Here is a 24,376-nt window from a genome sequence, read left to right as displayed (position 1 = left end):
ACGAGTTCATCTCGCCAAAGTGCAGCCGCCACTGAACTATCACGCCGAAGACACCAGATCTGACATTTAAAGTCTCTGGTATGACGCAACCCGGGTTTGATCCCGGATTCGAGGTTGACGCTCTATCCAGTTGACCACCGAAGCCGTTACACTCTCTAAATGTTGTGCGTCTTTAATTATATTATATGTATATCATACAGAGGACAAGTAGTCAGGCAAAGGGTTAATTTGATTGGGACTTCACGCAATACTAAAGAATCTTCACTTTAGCGACCAAGCTAATTGATAGAGTAAAACCACCGCCCTGTGGCATGCACCTCACAAACTTATGGCCTGACTTAAAATCGCAACTGAAGAAGAGAACGGTTATGAAAAATGAAATCTGGTATTCAATTAACTGTATAATAGTGCTCCATGTTTGTTACGTACTTAGACTTTGATACTAATTGGCATCGTGGCTGTTATGAAAGTCCGACTCATTACACGAAACGCTCTTTAATAATGATAATATAATTAAAGACGCGTACAGTATGTAGAAAGAAAAAAAACAGAGCAGCGACGATAGTGTGATAACTGACAAATGATCACACGTAACCGGGGAAATATAGACTTTTGTGAGTTTATCTCAGATAGGGTTTTACTCTGTAAATGCATGAATAGTAACAAATCACACGCCCCCTTGCACCATGGTTTAGATAGAAAAAAAATGCAGAGATATTAATTGCAATTTGTTAGACGTCACTCGTCTAGAATTACTCGAAATACTCACAATACTGTGCTGTCACCACATTTATCACACAATAATATTAAGACAATGCAAATGGCCAGATATCGGGGATGCTTACTCTCATTTTTACCATGACAACATGTGAATGTATAAAACAGGCCTGTATAAACCACAATTCCAGCCAAGAAGGTTTTGAATTTTTCAGATGTTCATTCATGAATGTTATGAATTAACACAGATAAAAAAAAAAATCGCTGCTAGAACGGTCATCAGTGCTGTATTTCAAACTTTTACTCTATACGAAGAAGGAAAAATCTACCGGATCCGATACAGGCTAAACAATATTTTAGCCATTAAATACAATTCGATTTTCAAACCCGTAGCCCGTGAATAATTTAAATGCAGGTCAAATGTAAACATTGGTTTCAGTGCAACTGAATGGGAGATTTTTAGCACCTTACTTGTGTATTAAACCTTGATGCGTATACATCTACTTGCCCTGGATTAGCCATATGTAACCACAATATTATCATCAACTTGGGCTAAAATTGCTTTCGGGGTGTCCGTTGCCGTGACGGTTAGTGTGCGAACACGTCGCGATGACTCTTATCTATGTGGTCGGTGTGAGTTCAAGTCCAACTCATGCGGACTTCCTCTCCGGTCGTACGTGGGAAGGTCTGCCAGGAACCGGCGGATGGTTGTGGGTTTCTCCCTTGCTCTGCGAGGTTTCCTCTCAACATAACGCTGGTTGTCCTCGTTTTGGTGAAATATTCTTGAGTATGGCGTAAAACACCAGTTAATAAATAAATAAATAAATAAATAAAATTGCTTGTTGAAAAATGCTGTGGATATTTACGTGTTTTCGGACAACAGATTTTCATTGGCGCGTTGGTTTCTTGATAGTATACTGCAGCATTTACCGACGGAAAAGGGTAAGGACACTGTTTTCATGACACTTCTTAAATCCCCAGTACATTTCTAAATTGTACAAATCGCCAAAATGAACATCTTGAAGCCGATTTTCGGCCTTAGTGAAAAAAGATACCGTAGAGAATGCTGTCCTTGATTGACAACTTCTAATTGAGGGGTAATTCGGTATAATTTAAGCCCGAGGATTGAATGACAATAATGTTGTCTGGTTATTAATCATCAGAAGGTCACAGTTATTCCGAAAGCACCGATGCGCTATCGCCTTTTGCTATCACCACTCTAGCGCTAATCTCAAAGACGAGGAAATGGCCACACGTCATTAGGGCGGTATATAGGCTCAGTTTCCCGTGTTGAACCATGTGCTATTTCTTTCTAAGACAATCGGTCAGAGACATCTGGTCGTTGACAAGAACCGTTAGTTTATACGCCAGTCTTTCCGTTTATTAATTATGAAACTTATTATTGAAGAGTCCAGGCCAGACGCGTGCCGGAACCCTATATGTACCGCAGCTGCTTGCTAAACGCGCGATCCGAAAACGCACTACCCGCGTGGCGCCAAATTTGATAAAAATCCTAACCAGGTTAGCGCTGCGACACTTAAATGATGGAGAGCAGATGAGGCTTATACCACATGGTTTTCAATTAGGCCCGCGTGTACGATTTCAAGTCTATGTGTCAAAGACAAGAGGACTCGCTCCTCTGAATACATCTTACATTAGTACAAATGAGGGTACAAAGTTATGCCAGGTATGGCTTACGTACCGTAGTAAACACCTCCAATTGCCCGTATGTATGAAACAGACCTTTGTCAATGACTTATTAAATTACACCCTGCATGGTCTTGTATTTCCGCCAATATAGATATAACCTTGGAGGTATTATTCATCATTTATCTCAACGACACATATCTGAGAGCTGGTCTCATAGTGAATGTCTGCAAGGTTATTGCAGACATTAACGCTTTTTGCCCCCCCCCCCCCCCCCCCCAAAATACAACAATTTAAAAACAATTTATCAGAGCAACAATATTGACGTCGATCGTATAGCAGACATTCGTATAACAACAGTCAACTGTAATACACGTTCCAGATTAGCAAACACAATGTAAAAAGACTTCATACAGCACGTAGAGTAAAACCAGACCAACGACAGCAGTCTGATAGTTGACAAATGGCCACGTGTATAATTTGCTTAGGTACTGCGCTCTTGTGTTTACCTCGAAAACCTGTTTAATCTATGCGTCGAAACAGACATTCGTATACGAGCCGTCAACCAATATGGTCAATAACAGCATGACCACATCCCAAAACAACGTTTAAACACAAACCGCCAAAGAATGTTGTAAGAAAGTATATATACAGAACAAAATTATAGTGGAATCATACAGAGAACCAGTCAGCAGTTTTCAATGATGTTGGAAACGCGCAAGGTAGGCCTGTGTTCTAAGCGAATGCGTGAAATCAGTATTCAAAAAGTGTTGAATAAAAATCAGGCTAGTAGGGCTTACATACAGTATCGATAATAAAACATATCTATCTCAGCTGCGTTTTGATTGCCTGGAAGCCACTCCGAAGAAGCATCACTCTTTACAGGAAGATGTATACGAGAAAGTACGTCGGTTTTCCTCTTTCAATCACCTATTAACGCACTGACCTTGTTGTTTCGTGCAGCTCGCCGCACTCGGTTATATTTTCCATGATGACATTTACTTGGATTCGGCTTTTGCGTGACAGAACAATTAACTCATTGTGAAGACGATAGATCTGGTCACACAGACTCGAAAGAAACAGATTAGGTACACAACGGTCAATGACTTACCTTATGTAGTCGTTTTTACACAGAATCAGTCCGTTTTTCGTAAAGCACGATGATCCTATTTCTCCTAGGTGGGCGTTACAACAGGAGCACTTTAAGCAGTTAGTATGCCAGTATCGTTCGAGAGCGTGTAGCAAATAGCGATCAAGGATTTCATCACCGCATCCTGAACAAGCCTTCACACCACGTGTGGAGTTCGACACAGTCAATTTAGGCGTCGGCATACTGTTGTTGTTGTTATGGTTCTTGTTGTTGTTGTAATTAAGACTGTTGTTGTTGTTATTGTTGAGCAAAGTCGACGACGGCGTAGGCATCCTGGAATAAGCTGTAGTAATGTGGGTATCTTCTCCAAATCCTGTCAACAAGGAAATTTAGGAATTAATGAATCAGAGTGTCCAAATGTGTTAGTAGGCCTCATGCCACTTGTTACCTACAAAATAGAAAAACAACATTTCTGACATTATCGTAGCATCAATTCACACACAAAACAGCGTAAAAAACAAATACTGTAACATGAAAAAGAGAAACTGTTTTCAGACTTCAATAATACGAGAAATATCTGTAATCTGGGATAGACGTACATGTACAAGCATGAATTGCGCTTTCACTGCAACTTAAAGATCCAAACATAAAGTCGACGAAAGCAGCATGGAACGAAAGTTATGGCCACGGTGAGTTTCGCTGGCTGGAGGCCATTCAGGTAACTTTAGATTTGAAGTTTTTCAAAGGTTTCCTCAGCTGTTCGGAGACTTGTCAGCGTGAATGACCTTAATAGTGATTTATCAAAAGATCGAATATGATGTAAAAGAAATGGAACTGTTAAATAAATGTTCGCAGCCATAAGACCATCATAGATTTATTCGAGATACCACGTCCATATCAAATCTACATTGGTTATTATTTGCGTGCCTCTGTTAATGGCGTTTAGCTAGGAATTTGTAAGTTGCTACTTTATAATCATATTCAGGAACAATTATAATAAAACCCTAACGGAGATAGATTGTCAAGATGTTGGGTTCCATCAGGTACGTGTGACAATTTGCCAACTACCACGGGGTCGTAGCTGCTCTGGTTTCCACTGGTAAGCTCTCCATGCATGCTTTGGTTGCCAGACTTGTGTCAGGCACCTGGGCGAAGGGCTGAGCACAGTCGTACATTCCTAAGTACGGCATTTGTGGTGCACCACTGCCCATGTTTTGACAGAATTTGCAAGGTCACAAGTTGATAGTTCCATGTAAATAGCCAGCCTAAATGCCACTAATTCTTCAAAAATCGTTGCTGCACCACCCAAAATATCGGTCACCCGGTTTCCCGCCACCATTTGCATAGAGTGTATGGTTTCGATATTTTGTTTTCATTTGTATGCGATAGTTGACAGTTTTATGGCTTTATGGCGTAAACCAATGACATTTGACGTGTGACTGACGTACTTACCGATTGCGTCCTAAAGATATACAGACCATATTGGTGAAAGACAAGATCGAGGCCCTTCTGCAAACGTTAGACCGTGCGAACGGCAATCACACGAGCGTCTTTCGCCCGCTTACACAAATCCCCACAATCTTTGAGGGCGTTGGTGTTTAGAAATCTCCTGCCCAATGTAGGTATCAATATAATTAAAGACGTGCAGCACAGAGTAAGACGAGAGAAGCGACAGCAGGGTGCATGCAAATGGTCACACGTAACCGAAGAAAGACTGCCTCTTGTCAGTTTACCTCAGTAAGGGTTTTATTCTAACTGTTTGGATGGAGTTACTATTCCATCTCACCGAAGGTCATCTCTACAATGCCTAGAGTTTAACTATTCTGGGTGGCTTTTACAGTCCACGCTGTCTTTGCGTTTTGTTGTTGTTGTTATTTGTTTTGTTTTTGTTTTGTTTTTTGTTTTGTTTTCTTCCACTCACTTTGAGTTCAAGTCTAGCTCATGCTGGCTTCCTCTCCAGTCGTACGTCGGAAGGTTAAAATCAGAGTAAACAGATAAATAAAATAAGTAAATAAATTAAGAACAAGTTAGAAAGGATGATATACACACCTTGTACGACATATATGAAGGCATGTCGATGTGCACCCTATGTATCTACGCTATTACAACGACACGACGGCACAACAGAAAGGGACTGTTGTGCGAGTTGATGTGACAAAAGGCAAACTGCTATGACAGGCGAATACGATCCCTACTTGACGTTTTTGACTCCCAACAGTCATCAAAGACGGCCATTCAGTTGGAGCTAAGTGTAACACGGATAACTTGATCTCTGATAAGGAGGGGAAAATCCATATCGTACGAAAGAAAAGCCAAACCGAATCCATTAAGGGATTTTAAGTTAATTCCGCGCAGATGGAAAGGTTTAAGTAGCCTTCGCAGCGTCGACCAAGTCTCGTTATTACCCTATATTGATCAACAGATGGCCGGCCAATGTAGTCTAGCCTTATTTAATCAATTAACCCGTGGGTCGACTCCTGCCTTCAACATCGTTATCCCCTGTGTTCCTATAACGCATGTACACAGTCATTTAATGTAAAAATGGCCTCGGTAAATGAACTACGGATTCTCTCCCCCTGTGTGTTTCTGTGCTCGCTGGAGGGAGCCACTTTGTGAATCTCTCACCCGCCGAGATCTCCAGTGGCTTTTCTTTGACTAATTGCACGAAGATCTTTGTCCTTTGGTAAAATAACATGATCAGATTCCTTATGGTTCTCTGACGCTGATATCGATTGATAGTCTGTATCAATATATACCCAGGTAAATGCCTATATCAATACAAAAACCTAGCGTAAAGGCTGAAATAACAAAACGCGCAAAAAACATCAAACAAGTCTGTCTGTTTCTGATACATGCTCCTATCATCTATCCAAAGCTCGATGGCATATATGTATTTTTTTAAGATTGAGCTTTAATCTTTAATATTCTCTAGACGGTTAATAAGGGAGTTTCGGGTTGGAACTCTTTTGTTGTCAAAGGTTTAAAACAGTCCTACTGTGTCATGTGACTTGTAAAAAGTATTAAGCAACCTTTCTTGACCTTAATTTACCGATCACCTGTCTCACTGTTTTCCAAAAGCGCACATGTAAGTTCTTTCCTTCAGGAACTTTTCCTGTTCACAAACGTTCAGAATCTCAGTTTTCTCCATCATTCGTCTTGTCTAAATTACTTTTTACGTTTTATATCACTGTTATTTCAGACGTGCTTGTTATAGTGAATGTGATCAAAAATAGTTGCCTAACATTTTGGCAGGTCACATGATACAGTAGGGCTTTTTCTACCTTCATCGATTCAAGAGTTCGAAGTCGAACCTCCCCTATTGTGATAGTTTTTAATCTACACACGCTCAAGGAACTTTTTCTACCATGCACTTCGAAAGAGCACTTGGGATCAAAACGTAAGCCACAGATAGCAGCATTGGCAGGATTAAAGCCATAGTTTGAAACCGACAACAAATGTCAAATAAATTTATTTATTTAAGTGGTGTTTTACGCCGTACTCAAGAACAAGTCACTTATACGACACCCGCTAGCATTGTGATGGGAGGCAACCGGACAGTGCCCGGGGGAAACCAATATCAAATAAAAGTTAATGGAATTATAGACGTTCACGAACAACTTTTCGCATGTAATGCTCATAGACTCTGTTTAGCGAAACGATATAGGCCACGCTGCCACCCTGCAAGAATATTTGTTTAATAAAGATAACTGATATTTTTGTTGACAAGCGCTAGTTGAGACAAGGGACAAGTTCTTGTAACTTTGCATGTACATCTCTTTGCAGAAAGTACACACAAAAATTATATTTCTAGGGATGCAATATATTTTACAGGCGTGAGACAAAAACATATTAATGGAAAAAAAATGTAAACAGTGAGTTGTGTTAGAGAATCTTTCTTATGATATAAAAGAAAAAGAAGTGGTACACTCAAAAACTTAATCTGTTAATTTTAACAGAATGTCTGGCCTGAGTGATGCTAAGGTCCCAGCACAGAGTGCTTGGCCACCTAGTAAAATAATAGGGCGCCTCCTTGTCTCGGTTAGCGCGCTAGCGCAGCTTCATGACCCAGGAGCCTTTCACATATGCGGTCGATGTGATGTTCAAGTCGAGCTCATGCTGGCTTCCTCTCCGGCCGTACCTGGGTAGGTCTGTCGTAAACCTGCGGATGGTTGTGAGTTTCCTCCCACCATAATGCTGGGCGCCGTCGTATAAGGGAAATATTCTTGAGTACGGCGTTAAGCACCAATCAAAAAAATAAATAAATAAATAAAATTATTAATAACTTGCAATAGACATCTATAAGAGATAAAACCTTCCGTGTTGCATAACGCAGATCTTTTCCTCAGTTATTTTAGTCATGTGTTGAAAGATGACTGGGAAACTTGTAATGCTGTTTATTTATTTGATTGGTTTTTTACGCTGTACTCAAGAATATTTCACTTACACGACGGCGGTCAGCATTATGGTGTGTGGAAACCGGGCAGAGCTATGGGGAAAACCACGACCATCCGCCGGTTGCTTACAGATCTTCCCACGTACGATCGGAGATGAAGTCAGCATGAAGTGGGCTTGAACTCACAGCGACCGCATTGGTGAGAGGCCTCTGTGTCAATAGGCTGCGCTAGCCAACTGAGCCAAGTCCCCATTTTCAGTGCTAGTATTGACAAGAAATTGCCCATCCAACAGATGTCTGCTGGTATAAACGACTGTTCAACATGCAGACCTGGTGCCGTTTCACAAACTGGGACTTCGGTCTTCATTTGAAAATTGTAATCCAAACTCCCTTTAAACTCTTAAATGAATGAAACAAATCAATACAATTTTAACCTCTGATTCTATGCTGTAGGAATTCGATTTCTGCCTATTGTGAGCATCCAGTTTCAAATATTTTCTTTTGCAAAAAAAGTTAAACTTTGGGAATTCAGCCCAAAATTTGTAAATTCTGAAACAGGTCCAATATCTACAAATATGTCTACAGATTAAAACCCATCAGCCCTCCTATGTAAGATTATCTTGAATAACGCGTGCTGCACAAGCAGCAGAATTAACAAATAAAAAAAGTTTTCCCAGCTGTGCCAAAGGTTGGAGAGAGACATGCATGCAGTTTATGTACTTAGCAATTTGGAGCCCCGGAAGCCACATGTGCATGCTTTTAAAATAAGCAAGTGCATACACATAATGGCGTTTTAGCCATTAAGCACATAATCCCCCCATGCAGCAACTTTTGTTTGTGTATCCCAACAGCTTTTGTTTGTGTATCCCAACAGATTTTGCTTGTGTATACATTTCTAAGTACGTGAATCGTTCATACTGAATTAAGACAGCATTTCGCCTATTTAACAATACAATGATTTCCCATATACATTGGTTCAAAATGCGTAGGTGCCACTTCGTTTTCGTCACATCGATATGTGTAAGATACTGTCTGGCGATGAGCGGATAGTTTGAAAATGCGAGGAAGAGCTGAAATTTACTGTTTTATTTGTAATCAGTACATTGCATAGATATTTCCAGGCATTTGTAAAATGACAGATTCATTATAAGTTATAATAGTGGGCTTGACAGTAGTTATGAAGTTAATGTGTTTGGTAATTCCTTTCGTGATTGGTTAAGAAAATGACAAATTCATGTCAAGGGTTCGATTTTTCATCCTATTGTAATACTTGGGAAAATGTATAAACCCCTCAGAAGATTAACGGACAAAACAGAGCTCTATTGGTCGTGGGTTTTCCCCGGGCTCTGCCCGGTTGCCTCCCACAATAATGCTGGCTGCCGTCGTATAAGTGAAATATTCTTGAGTATGGCGTAAAACACCAATCAAATAAAAAAAAAAAAAAATCAAGGTGCTATTCGAGGATATATCGACATCAGAAATACAACAAATTTGATCAGACATATGAATTTAGTCGAGCGTTATAGTGTTAATACAAAAACAGTTAAAATAAAATCATATTGAATTTGTCAGAATAAACATTTAATTTTAATTAAATTGATTTGTTACTTAACGCTATACTCAAGAAGTTACTGAGGAATTTTAACACCGCGTTTAACGTACTCCATATGGCTGGAATACAAGTGGTCGTCAACGAACGTAAGACTGCGAAAGTGTCCACCACTTATAGTGTCACTCAAGAATGAAATAAATCAAATTTAATTTTAAAAGACGATTTCTGAACAAATATATCTTATTAAAAACTGGTGTTTAAACACGTCTAAGATGTCATTATCTCGAGGTCAGTGTTTCGTGGGTGAAATCTTACGTGCATTTCACGTTTTCACATTGTCTCTTAATCCAATCTATAGTTATACAGACTACACTGGGGTTTAACATCTCCTAAACATACATACTTAACTTGTCTGAAATCAAAGTGCTACACATTTAATTTTCTTTAAGCATTTTTCATCCAATGTTTTTACTTGATTTTGTTCAAACCATGTGGTGTGTTCAGGGTATGGCACAATGACATAAATTAGGCGTTGTCACAAACATATAAAATATACGTCGGGATAAAGAAAATGTGCTGAAGTCGCCGTACACGCTATATATGTATGTGTGGAACGATGTCGGTCATCACGCGGTCCGGCTTCCGAGCTGTCCCACTCGTCACCTCTACTTGGAAATATCTACGTTGTTCTTATATCTATAGTAAAAAAAATATTTATTTATCCAGTAACCTTTCCATTTATTTATTAATTTATTTATTTATTTATTTAACGTAGCACTCAAGAATGACACTTACAAGACGGTTATAGTATTTATGGATAAAGAAATCAGTTAACAACCACCGTCCATCAAGAACCTGACAAATCTCAGGACTTACAAAGCCACTGCTGGCAAACCGCGAAAGCTGCATTCGAACACGCGACCTTGTTGCCTGGTAAGAGACCAATCGACCGCGATGAAATTATCACTTTCTACAGACGGCTACTTATAAAAGTCCATTTAGAACTGACAAGTAAGATAGACGTAAGTCAACTAAATAAACCAATAAGTAATGTACACACAGATATAAAGAGCAGGCAGTTCAATATCACGTCATTACATTGGTAAGCCTATGTAGTGATATAGTTCAACAGTTTTGGTTTATAACTATGGATCTTCTGAAGTAATTTTCCATAGTTCTTCGTGACAATATGCTTGTGATATCCCCAGCTTGGCCTAATGAGCGTTAATTAAAAACATTGACAAATTAATACCTTGATAAATTATTGCTTTTTTTTCATGCACGATGACAACATTTCAGATGAAGGGCGCTATTAGACCTGGGAAGCCTCAACATTATCCTCTCATCAAACCATCAGAGCGCCCCATGGCCGGGTTGTTAAGACGTTTATCTTTTTTATTCATTATGACACGTAAGGTGTGGGTTCAATCCCGGCCTTGGGCAGTGACATTTTGTATTTTTTTGTTCTATGAAATAAGCATTTGCAGACATGCTTTAAAGACTCATACAGCAAGTATATCGAGCAGTATATATAGGAGCAATGAAGTCCAAACCAGAGCAATGAATTTTATTTAGTGATATAGTGAAAATGCAGGAAATCAAGAATTCGCAAGTTTCCAATAGGGTAGGAATTAATTTACGAAACCGCCGATATACCGTGCATTCGCGTTCAGTTTACAAATCGTAGTCTACATATTAAATGTTGGAGTTGTTTAAACAGTTACTCAAAACCACAGCCATATTCCCATAACTCTGTTTTCTGTCCACAGATTCACATCTTGAAACATACCCGATTATCGAATATATTACACTAAAAAAAACTAAGTGGTTAAATGCAACACAATATTGTGTTTTCTGAGTGAGACAGAACTATATTGTTATTACAAGGTAATATTACCTTATATGGAAATATCAAATCAAACATAGCAAACGTAATAGTACGTTATAGGGATACATCAAATCAAATATGTCAAATGTAGTATAATCGTTTTTGACAATAACGTGATGTGTATGAATCCATCACTCAGAAAACAATGTGGCCTGTCAGTTTCATAAATTAGTTTGAGGAGGTAAGATGAGCAAATATAAACCACAATGCATGTTTGGGCTTATCATGTTGTCCCCTGGTTTAAAGTGGAAGACTAAAGTAGTGGTCCAATCTAAAATGGGTGGGTGATTTTCCCTGGGTTTCCTCTATACCTGACACACCGATATATACCAAAGTCACCAAACGATTAAATAAACAAACAAACAAAAAATAACTACATAAGGAGAAAGGAAATGAATAAATACAATCTAGGCCTAGTGTAAACTTTTTACCTGTCGAGTTGAGGTCACTTCTCATTAAGGTATCCCCCATATCTCCATCGGTCCCGTTGGGGTGAGCTCGGGGGGACAGGCCAGCCGGGCGTTCTAAAGTCACTGTGTCACATCCGCTTATAGATATGCTCACTCAAAAATCCATATATATATGTAACCTCAAACTTCCAGGTCCAATCCTTTTTGGAGATGCTCTCAGATAACCTGGCCTTGCGCGCGTCGGTGGCTTGCGCTCAGAAGTTACGGCGCTCGGCGTGCAAACGATCACTCGGTTTGACTCGGGACCTCGCGGCAAACCGAGTCAACTGTCGGAGTACAACCTCCGCTGCTCTGTGTCACGCGCGAGCCAGTAGTACTACAGCCGATTCTCCCCACCCTAAAAACTTCCCAGGGTCATGACATTCGGTCTTATCACAACGCGTCTCTTTATGCTTCCCCGTGTGACCGAGAACTGGTAGGTGCGACACGATGCGACCATTATAACCCGCGGGAAGGGTCCATCACCGACACGTACACAGACGGTATACGACGTTGACCAACAGTGTTATAACGATTTTAAGCTAACCAATCTCCTCCTGGTGCCAACTCCAATAAATCGGACGAGTCCATTACTGTCCACGACAGAGGGGGGTGTTTATGGGGTGTTGGTGGGGCGGGATTCGCTGGGAATGCATTTGTACAGCTCAATAAATCTTCAAACACACGGCGCATGCGGTTCAGATGTACTGTCAAGGGAAATTAATATCTTTAATAGAAAATAATGTTCCTGACAACATCTGCTGTGTTTAATTTTAAGATTTTTATGTAAGCTAACTGCCTAGTTTATATGTACGTGTTATCTTCATAGAAATGACAGCAACTTCCAGGTAACTACGTATATAGGCTAGAAAATATGTACAGCTGAATTACACGTAGGATAAATTAATTCAGTTTCTGTTGCTATTTCTCGAAAATTCGATTGCTTACATGCGCATGAATTAATGTGGGCAATATAGCTTGTCTGTTCACGAAGATAGTCACGAACACACCAAAATCGTACATACGTTCTACAGGATATGCATGTAAATCCGTTTGGGATGTACATTTCAAAATTAAATCATATTTGAATGATTAAATCACGAAAACAAAAACCTGTCCATTTATCGTCATTGATCAAATAAAAAATACTGAATATTAATAGATGTGGTTGATTTGCATATAACATATCGCTTATACTTTTTGAAATAGTGCATTTTAAGATTCACCCACGCGACAGGTTTAGTGGCCGTTTAAAACAAACCCAAATTTAGTAAGATTACTGTGTTTTAGCGCCAGTGAATTTTATCAGGACCTTACGAATGTTTGCGCTTATATTCTCGCTATTTCTAAGTCAGCGACATCTGATAAATTGCAATAACTGCGCTTCTTACCTACTTCAGATTAAGCCATGACGTTATAGGGGGCGTATAATTTGTTACTATTTTATGCATTTACATGAACAGTTAAAATAAAACCCTAGCTGAGGTAAATTAAGACATTATCGATTTCTCGCACCATTCATTTCCGATATAGTATTCTCGTATCACGTATTACATGCAATCTGATTTTCAAATGCATGTGTTTAGCAGCGCAGCCCTAAATATCTTCTTTTTTTTTTTTTTGGAGGAAAGTGGAAAGCGTTTCCAGTCAATCACTGGACCTCGCAAGATACAAGACAAACGTGAACCTGTTACAGTTACTGGGATTCGAACACGTGGTTATAAATTAGGTGCCACGCGAAGAGGTCATGGACTCGAAAACTCAACGTAACCTGAATCTTCAATATTTTCCCCTTGAAAACATTTTTCTTTATGCCTCCATCATTTCAACCTTACACACTGATCAATGTCTCTTCACTCCTGCACATCGAACAAAACTAACGAATTTAAGAAAATGTCCAAAATTCCGGGTGTTTAACATCATGCAAATTGCTTGTTTCACCGCGTCTTTGTTGTTACAGGTTTCGTTATCTATTACAGTATTGACCTTACAAAACACTACAGCATCCACAGTGAAAACAGAGAAGTGACGATGGTGTGATAGAAGATAAATGGTCACACGTAAACGGTGAAACACTGTCTCTTGTCAATCAAATATTTATAGCAGTTAGGAGTGTATATTCTATAAACATTCACGAAATTGCAAAAATAGCGACTTTCACTCACGTAGAATTAGATGACAAAAATGCCGTGACGTTACTTGCAATGTATTAGACGTTACTGGTCTAGAATTACTCAGTGTTGTTTTGTCATCAGATGTAATATACATTCAGTGTCTGAAGTCCTGTCAGACTTTCAGATGTCGACTCGTGGAACGACAGTTTCCTGCAGAGCTGTATACACTGTATATATAGATATAATAGTCAAAGATGCTATACCGGAGAACTTTGATCAAACATCGATCAATGCAAATCCAATTGAATTTTAGCTATTATTTTGAAATAACCCAAATAATACCTTTCACAAAATATTGGCTTTACATTTTTATCCTTTAGAATCATTTTAACACTATTACATAGTACAGGAGCTTGTATGATTTTCAGTTAAAGGCGATAATTTGAGGTATCCTGGATATATACCGAAAATTGATTTTATTGGTGAATACGGCTATTTCGCCAGCAAGTCTGCGCTATAACCTTTTTAAAGACGCTGATTCACCCTTAACCGTTCTCATTTTATTACAAACTATGTTCCCCAAAGATCTTGCTTATGTCTTAGGGGTGTTTTGCTCAGGTGAAAATTCAGAAAGTAATCGGGGATTAATTCACTGTATCCACGTCAAGTACAAATATATACCTATATGACAGTCTGGTAGAGATAAGTCATAATATATGTGCATGATTATATAGTAGTGATACTTAGACAGCCATTCACCAAATGAAATTCTTGAGTTTATCAGCCTGTATGGATTTCAGATGAATTTGTACATGAATCAAGTAAATCAATAAATAACATACTCCGCGGAATGGATGGATCCAACACATCCGAGGTCCCACCATGCACCCTTCTCTTGACAACGTTACTATCAATTTCATTCCCGGCGGCGCTATGACGTCACAGAAAGACTGAACATTTGTGACCAATGTGCGAGACATCCGGTTGAGTTAATTGCAACAATGCTGCACATGACTGGTCAGTTGCATATTCTTGGTTGACAGTTTGTATACCATGAATGAAATGTGCCGAAAGATAATGCTGAACTATTTATCAATTTGAATACAAACTGAGCATTGGTCAAACAAAGAAATGTGTAATCAAATGGGGGAATAGGTATATAACATTGCCAATAATCTTACATCTGCTGAACTGTCGCTGTGAGTTCAAGTCCAGCTCATACTGGCTTCCTCTCCGGCCGTATGTGGGAAGGCCTGCCAACATCCTGCGGATGGTCGTGGGTTTCCCCCGGGCTCTGCCCGGTTTCCACCCACCATAATGATGGCCGCCGTCGTTTAAGTGAAATATTCTTGAGTACTGCGTAAAACGCCAATCAAATAAATAAATAAATGAATAAATACATCTGCTGAACTATTGTAAAACAAACCGGAAAGACATGCTACAGGCGGAGAAAGGTGAAATAAAGATAGACTGTGTGAAAAATGACATCTGGTGACACATGATGAAACCGTTAAATATACAGCAAACTTGGTACATTTTCACTGCAGCTGATGGTTTAGTCTGATTGATCATGACAATACGCAATTGATTAAGGTGTATGTATCAGTGTACGTAAGTTAGATTCATTGAAATATATCCATGTGAATATACTTATCTGAAACAAGATAAATAAATAGTGAATAAACGAATAAATACATTTTCTCATGTATAATGCACAAGGGTAAATACCAAAGTGCTTCTGCCCTGTATATAAATATATAGGGCACGTATCTTAGTATGTGTTTTAGAACTTGTGAGCTTTTCTGTGAAAGAGCAGAGTGTTTACATGTTACCCAAGAACGGCAAGTCCAAGATGGGGAAACTGTAAAGGGTTAAAAAAAAAAAGGAAAGAAAGAGACTCAAACCCAATATATTACTTTAACTAAGGGTATGTTGTGATGGCAACCTGTCTTCCGCGCGCGTGTCAAATAGCATAGACCTCGCAACCCCGCAGTGTTGCTGACATTTTTCGAGGCACCAATTTTACTAATTAGATATGTCACTCAGCAGGGGGTAGTCTTCGAGATATACCAATTAGGTGTGTTAAACTCCAAGTGAGCGTTTTCACAAGCCTGCTAAAAGGCTGTCTGTCAAAGAGAATGGCGAACTCCTCGCGACGCCGCAAAAAAAAACCCCATTCCTCTGCCACTCTATAGATTTACGTCTCGGCAAACATTATGGTAGCCATACTCCTGATCGGTATAATGGTCTTGCAAGTTATATCTCTGGTCAAAGCGGCGACCATTTTAATTAATGTCATCGAAAAGCGGAACAACATCAGAATTTTAAAGCGGCACGATTTCGTTTAATTTTTAGTCAAAAATCAGAATAAAACACATTAAATCAAATAAACGCTGTTGGTTTTTCATTTAAGCCTTTGATAGGGGTTGAAGCATCCTGGGTTGTCATACTAGAGTTGCTGTCATGTAAACAAAACGGAAATAGAGCTCTTTCTGTAGCTACCCGCAGAAATCTGCTCTGTGGGCACGAAAACTTGGACGTGGCGTCATTAGGCTAGCAGAACAACAGGTTGCCAGCCATACTGGACCATCGAAATAGCACAGTTTGTGTATGACTGCGTTGGATTACTATAACATCCATTTAAAATCTTATAGTCAACAGCCATGATGTTATACCAAATTTAGCACACACTGTGGTGAAAAAAATGTTTGAAAACTTAATTAAAAGGTACCAGTGGCGGATCTCAGAAAATGCAGTGGTGTTTACTAGTATGTATAACTAACCAATATTGTAGTTTCTCACCAGATTATGACGAAGTTTACAGCTTCTCACAAATTAAAAAAGGAATAAAATAACCGATGAGCAAGCTGCGACTAACGCTTGTATTCCAATAATACAGTTCATGACCAAGGGCAAGATAACACCATCCCCATCCCAATTAAATAGAATAACAACAACAACAACAAGACCCTTGCGATGTGTTATTCATCAAAGCTCTCGTACAATTGCTTAGACGATTGATTGCTTCTGAGAACTGATAGATCGATTGATTGGTTCAGTGAATGATTAATCGATTGACTGATTGATCATGATGACAGACTGTGCAACTTTACAGCCAATTTGTCTTTTTGTGGTTAGTTATGTCGAATATATCGCACCCATCCCAAACCAACTGGCAGTCACTAGCTCATATAAACTCTAAACTGATCTGTTATCGGTACAAACTATCATCTAGTATATCATACATATTCTGTAATTCAAACAGAATGCTTTTGTCGATGTAGTACATTAGTGTGTTGTCCAAGACCTAATACTATACAATGGCTTTATCTATTCTAGTATCACTGTGAAAACATAATTTTATGCGTACATTTTAGAATGTAGGAATAATGATCGTATCGGTATTGCTGAAGTATTGCACCGGACGTGTTAAGCCATACAAATTTATTCTTTCATTCATGATAACATAAAAAGACTATAGAGGAGCTACGACGATGTGATAGTTTTCAAATTGTCACGGGTAACCGGTAAATTACGGCATCTGGTCAATTTACTTCCTAAAAACCATTTTGAGAATATGGCTTTTGGCAAAACTGTGATATATAAGCATATCTATACAAATTATTGCTGTTGGCTTTTAATGTATAGGTATCAATATATGGGCGGGTAACATATCTTGGCAAAAGAGCACCACCGTGATACGGTCTGTAAGCTGTAACCCCTGGACGACAGCTACCCCTACAAGCTCTGTGTCGAGAAGCCACTGACCTCCCAAGAGATTGCGTGGGCCCACAGAAGATCAGTAAAGTTCCGGTTAACACCCCCTGTTGCAGTAATGACATCGACTCTCTACAAAATTAGCCCTATAAACTTGCCAAGTGACAGTCTCCGTTCCTTCATTATTCCAGTCGTCGATGATAATTAGACGACGGAGCGTGGCATTTTTTTTAATTATGCACAATTCCAAGCATATGGCCTTATCGAAACCTCTCGTCGATGATATCTTTGCTCGATCCTCTATAGGGAAAGCCGTTTCGGCCATGTCCCTCAGCTTTAGCTTAAAAGATTTCCACAGAACGCTTAGTATAGATCATTCGTCGTAGTATACGAATGTGGTGTCGCCCTTTACACAAAATGCAATATGGCAACAAACACAACTGTTATACACACAATGTATAAAACTGCAATATAGTGACTCCCGTGAGACACGATTGTTATACTGAAAAATCAATATAGTGACATCGTTGCGACAAAATTGTAATAGAGAAAATGCAATATGTTGAGGCCAGTATAAAAATGCAACATGAGACGGCCCTGCGAAACCATTGTTATATAAAAAAATAGAATATGGTGAGCCCAGTGTTATAAAAATGCAATACTAGCACGACATCCCTGCGAAAACATTGTTAAATTAAAAAAAATACAATGTGGTGAGACCAGTGTTATATAAAAGTACAATATAAGACATCCTTACGACAACATTGTTCGCAGAAAATGCAATGCGGCGAGACCAGTGTTGTACAAAAATGCAGTATGGTGAGACCAGTGTTATATAAAAATACAATATAAGACATGCTTACGACAACATTGTTCGCAGAAAATGCAATACGGTGAGACCAGTGTTGTATAAAAATGCAGTATGGTGAGACTAGTGTTGTATAAAAATGCAATACGGTGAGACCAGTGTTGTATAAAAATGCAATACGGTGAGACCAGTGCTGTGTAAAAATGCAATATGGTGAGACCAGTGTTGTATAAAAATGTAATATGGCGAGACCAGTGTTGTATAAAAATGCAATATGGTGAGACCAGTGTTGCATAAAAATGTAATATGGTGAGACCAGTGCTGTATAAAAATGCAATACTTGACATCCTTACGACACAATCGTTATACGGAAGATACAATAGGATGACCTTATTGACCGATAGTAAGAAATAAGTGTTGTATAAAAATGCAGTATGGTGAGACTAGTGTTGTATAAAAATGCAATACGGTGAGACCATTGTTGTATAAAAATGCAATACGGTGAGACCAGTGCTGTATAAAAATGCAATATGGTGAGACCAGTGTTGTATAAAAATGCAATATGGTGAGACTAGTGTTGTATAAAAATGTAATATGGTGAGACCAGTGTTGTATAAAATGTAATATGGTGAAACAAGTCTTGTATAAAAATACAATATGGTGAGACTAGTGTTGTATAAAAATGCAATATGGTGAGACCAGCGTTGTATAAAAATGCAATATGGTGAGACCAGTGTTGTATAAAATGTAATATGATGAAACAAGTCTTGTATAAAAATACAATATGGTGAGACTAGTATTGTATAAAAATGTAATATGGTGAGACCAGGGTTGATAAAAATGCAATATGGTGAGACCAGTGCTGCATAAAAATCAAATATGGTGAGACCAGTGCTGTATAAAAATGCAATACTTGACATCCTTACGACACAATCGTTATACGGAAGATACAATAGGATGACCTTATTGACCGATAGTAAGAAATAAGTGTTATTCAATTCTGTTTTGAAATCAATATGTTACATATGAGTTAAATTATGCTAAATTTTAGCAGTGGTAGAGGACTGAAAGCATAAATAGTGCTAGGTGAATGCTTTCTGAGGTGTTTGACATTAAAACATGATTAAACATGATTAGAACATGTTGTAATATAATACTATCGTATGTCAAATGAACATTTTTAGGTGTTGTGTTCCACAATATAAATGTTAAAAATCTTGTAGTTCGGCATTATGTTACCAGTCTCCGAACAGTCATCCTGCAATGTAAAATTTTTTTAGACGTTGGCACTAATATTGCACATCAGTTAACATGTTGTACCATTTTAAGACATAAAAACTGTTGGCATTGTAACATTTACATTTTAATTGGGTAGGTGAACGGGCCAAAGCCAGTAAACGAAGACGCTATGGTTGACACGCACAGCTCACAAGATTTTATCGAGTTATCACTATATTGCGTTTATTTAACAATGGTGTCGCAACGGTGTCGCCGCATTGCATTTTCTATTTAACAGTGGTGTCACAAGGGTCTCGCCACATCGCATTTTCCATTTAACAACGGTGTCGCAAGGGTCTCGCCACATCGCAATTTTTATTCAGAAATGATGTTGCAAGGAAGTAGCCACATTTCATTTTCTATTCAACAATGGTGTCGCAAGGGAGTCGCCATATCGCATTTTCTATTTAACAGTGGTGTCGCAAAAGAGTCGCCACATCGCATTTTCTATGTAACAATGGTGCCACGGCGGTTTCACCATGCACACTGCATTTTATATTTAACAATGGTGTCACAAGGGAGTTGACCTATTCCATATTCTATTTAACAATGTTGCCACAAGGGTCAATCACAAGCGAGTTGCCATATTGCATTTTCTATTTAACAATGGTATCGCAAGGAAGTTGCCATATTGCATTTTCTATTTAACAATGATGTCGCAAGGGAGTCGCCATGTTGCATTTTCTATTTAACAATGGTGTCGCACGCGAGACGCCGCATCGCATTTTCTATTTAACAATGGTTAAAAGGCTCTCGGCACATCGCATTTTCTATCTAACAATCGCATTTTCTATTTAACAATGTTGCCACAGCAGTTTCACCCTGCATATTGCACTTTCTGTGAAGGGTGTCACCACATACACCGCCACGGAAAAGCTGCATGGCGCCATCAGGCTTCCATAGCTCCTGGATGGGCTTGAACATGATAACCAGTATCGCTTCTTTCTCTGATCACAACTATTAGCAGCATGGGCCTTTGTATAGCTAACGTTCGACAAGAAGGCGACGGTACAGTTTCTGTATAGAATATCACCACCAAACAGATTGCTTACAGTCCTTCGTCAGTCAATGCAGCTGTAATGGCCGAGGGAAGAAAATCAAATTATCTTCGTTAGACTAATGATGGCCTCAGTGCCCCTCAGACATCTCGGTTTGAAACCGGTGTCATTAAGGACCATATAGGTGAGTTTGAAATGTCAGAATGTAAAGGTATGCGAAAGTGGACACCGTGGCCCTTTGAGTGAGTGAGTGCTTGGGGTTTAACGTCGTACTCAACAATTTTTCAGTCATATGACGACGAAGGAATCATTAGGGTGCATGCACGTGTAATGTGCCTCCTTGTTGCAGGACGGATTTCCACCGCTCTTTTATTTAGTGCTGCATCACTGAGACGACTTACCGAAGGCAAGTAAGCCGCACCGCCCGAGCCATTATACTGATACGGGTCAACCAGTCGTTGCACTGTCCCCTTTATGCTGAACGCCAAGCAAGGAAGTTACAACTTCCTCTTTTAAAGTCTTAGGTGTGACTCGACCAAGGATTGATCCTGGATCTACCGGTCCCGAATCGGACGCTCTACCAACTGTGCTATCCGGGCCGGTCCGTGGCCCTTTGAAATGAGTTTACTCATTGAATACTTTCTATTTATAAAATGAAACTAGGCATCAAAACAGACATTCAACCCGAATGGACATTCCAGGTCAATAATCGCATGGTCAGTTTCCCAAAACAACATTCAACACAAAGAAACCAAAGAAATCAGAAAATATAAAGAATCAGTGGTCAATTTTCAATGATATCAGAAAGAGGCTAGGAATGCTCTAGGCGAATGAATGAGCTGTTCCAAAAGTAGAGTTTAATTTTCGAGAACACATTAATTTATACATGTAAAATTATGTCAATACGTTGAGAACAAAAGAGAAACAAGTAGGTCAACAGTCAATATGTTTCTTGAACTTGTATCACGAAACATAAAGAAAACTTTTTTTCCCTATATACATTATTTATTTTTGTATTTGAAATGTGAGTTCAATGCCACACTGAGTAATATTTAACTTATATAAAGTTTATCGATGGAGGAAACAAATCCCAGCTCGGTAAAGCTGAACAGGAATTGGTCGAAACGTTGTCAATATGTATTGTGACTCGATGGGGTGTCATGTCTAGTGTTTTCAGCATGGTAATTAAGTGATGCAGCACTATAACCATGTAGACGATTGACCCAACCTGCTATAAAAAGAGAAAACCATATGTCATCGAATTATAATCGTTAAACCCAAAGTAAAATAGTAGAAAGAGAACAAATAACAGTTGATGCATGGGACAGTTGGCTAGGAATCCAGGTTTAACTGCGGCTTTATGTCACGGGGTTGTCTGGTATATCCGTTGATGTCACGTTGATTTAGGTTCATTCATAAACTAAAAGTGTATGCCAAAAGTGAGATATTCTTGAGCAAACTGTATATTACACCTAGGCCCAGTTGTTCAAAAGTGTATTATGAATTAAGCCCGGTATTAAGTTAAGTCCAGACCAAAGTGTCATTTCTTTTGTATTGGGGTGAGACTGGTGTTAAGTTTTAAACCTAGCCTAACTTTAATATACTTTTGAAAAACTGGCCAGAAATAAATAAATACACTAGAAGGCACTCCTAAAGCCCAATCCTTCGCAATGCCCAGCTAAATATACAAATTCCCGCACTACACAAAAAGGGACACGACTCTGCATGTCTGCCTTATGTCTGGCAGTGATACACAATGGTTCATTATAACTGCTGATACCCGATGACCCCCAGGCTGTATTAGATTGGTCATTAGTCGAAAACCAACTTGTGGACAAAATTTCAACCAAATCCCTGCATATCTAACATAAAGTAGCTGACATGAAACGCAGGTAGATAGACAGACAGACAGACATATAACCTCCCTAAGTTAACAGAATTAATAGATTACCAACAGCCTGACACAGTCTCAAGACGGGAACCTACGAAAATCTATTCCTAAGATTTATGGCCAGTATCAAACCGTCCTCAGCCGATAACCTCCAACTTCATTTCATATTTGCATCAGTTATTTCATTTAAAGCCTCAGTAAATTCACATTTTACTACAGGCACACTCCCTGTTTGTCAACCTTAAAATACATCGACGTAAATATGATTATCAAGATGACTGCTCCACGTCTTGATCGGATTACAGAGATCGAAGATCATCAAATGATTGCAATGATCAGTTAATTAATTAAATCCCCCAAATGTGGGTGAAAGTTATCAGCGTCAAAATCCGACAAGCTCATCTTAACCCGACAGACGAATGCGATGCTCCAAAAAGTTAAAGTCGAGCTATGTGGAGAGAGAACCCAATTCCAAATGCTCGCCATTTCTCGCCGCTTCTAGAACAAAAAGGCAAGCATGCGAAAAGAATTCACCCATATATGCCTATGCTAATACATCCGAGACGAATCCAATCAGCTATACCTCATTGGTTTGATTATTTTTGTGGAATGTTCAAAGAGAAGAAGAAATGAAAACAGACAGAGCCGAGGGAAAACCCACGACAATCCGCAGGTTGCTGGAAGACCTTTCCACGTACGACCGGAGATGAAGCCAGCATGAGGTGGACTTGTACTCACACTGACCGCATTGGTGAGAGGTTCGTGGGTCATTGCGCTAATACTAGCACGCTGATCACTAGGCCACGAAGGTTACTATTTAAGCATTTACACATAAACAGAATAAATATCTAAATGACGTAAACTTACAGTTTTTCACCAGGTATAATACTGTCGTCGATGCTCTGGTTTTGTTAACTACAATTGTAGTCTTTTAGATTGACATATTAACCTATATTAACATATAGAAATATTTTTCGCCATAACACAACTCCGCTTTCTTATATAACTCGTTCTACTCACTTGTCAACCAGATAAAGCGAACTTCACATTTTCAGTCAGTATATACAGTTGGTGTTCTACCTTATAGGTAATCAATCATTATTGCCTGAAATATAATTATTGCGAATTTAAGACACAAATACAGAAATGCAATACACTGGCTTCACTAGCATGGCTTACATTAGAAAACAATAATTAAGTAAAAAAGAAGACGACAGTTTAAAACTGCATTTATCAATGTGGTTGGTGTTTCATAAATGTTTCACTTGTACAACGATTGTGAGACATGGGTGGAGTAAACCAGATTTCCCAAAGTAAACCAGACCTTCGATAAGGGTGGAGGAATTCGGATTTCCCAAAGTAAACCAATGACCTTCGATAACGGGTGGAGGAAACCACATTTCTCAAAGTAAGCCACTGACCTTCAATAATGGGTGGAGGAAATCAGATTTCCCAAAGTAAACCATTGACCTTCGATAATGGGTGGAGGAAATCACATTTCTCAAAATAGTGGGTGGAGGAAACCACATTTTTCATAGTAAGCCACTGACCTTCAATAATGGGTGGAGGAAATCGGATTTCTCAAAGTAAGCCAATGACCTTCGATAAAGGGTGGAGGAAACCAGATTTCCCACAGTAAACCATTGGCCTTGGATAAGGGGTGGAGGAAAGCAGATTTCTCAGATTAAACCACTGACCTTCGATAATGAGTGGAGGAAACCAGATTTCAAAAGTAAACCAATGACCTTTGATAATGGATGGAAGAAACCACATCTCTCAAAGTAAGCCATTGACCTTCGATAATGAGTGGAGGAAACCACATTTCTCATAGTAA

At 39.0% G+C, this 24,376-nt stretch overlaps 1 protein-coding gene across 4 annotated transcripts in view; it reads right to left on the bottom strand.

Annotated features, from left to right (window-relative positions):
- LOC135480560 (LIM domain transcription factor LMO4.1-like) overlaps nucleotides 1–24,376 on the bottom strand; it is a 47,860-nt gene that overhangs the window by 19,371 nt on the left and 4,113 nt on the right. For 2 of the 4 annotated variants that reach the window (XM_064760420.1, XM_064760421.1), the window contains exons 2-3: nucleotides 23,563–23,647; nucleotides 3,476–3,827 (exon numbers count right to left, since the gene is read on the bottom strand). In XM_064760420.1, coding sequence (XP_064616490.1) covers nucleotides 3,476–3,786 — 311 coding nt within the window. In that variant the 5' untranslated portion in view covers nucleotides 3,787–3,827; nucleotides 23,563–23,647. Of the gene's footprint in view, nucleotides 1–3,475; nucleotides 3,828–11,718; nucleotides 12,444–23,562; nucleotides 23,648–24,376 lie in introns of all 4 variants that reach the window. The other 2 variants (XM_064760419.1, XM_064760422.1) reach the window with 2 other exon arrangements.

This window comes from Liolophura sinensis, chromosome 13 (assembly GCF_032854445.1).
Source record: "Liolophura sinensis isolate JHLJ2023 chromosome 13, CUHK_Ljap_v2, whole genome shotgun sequence".
Taxonomy (NCBI): Eukaryota; Metazoa; Mollusca; class Polyplacophora; order Chitonida; family Chitonidae; genus Liolophura; species Liolophura sinensis.
Note: the sequence above shows the minus strand (reverse complement) of the source record. Positions and strands in the feature narration are given on the sequence as shown.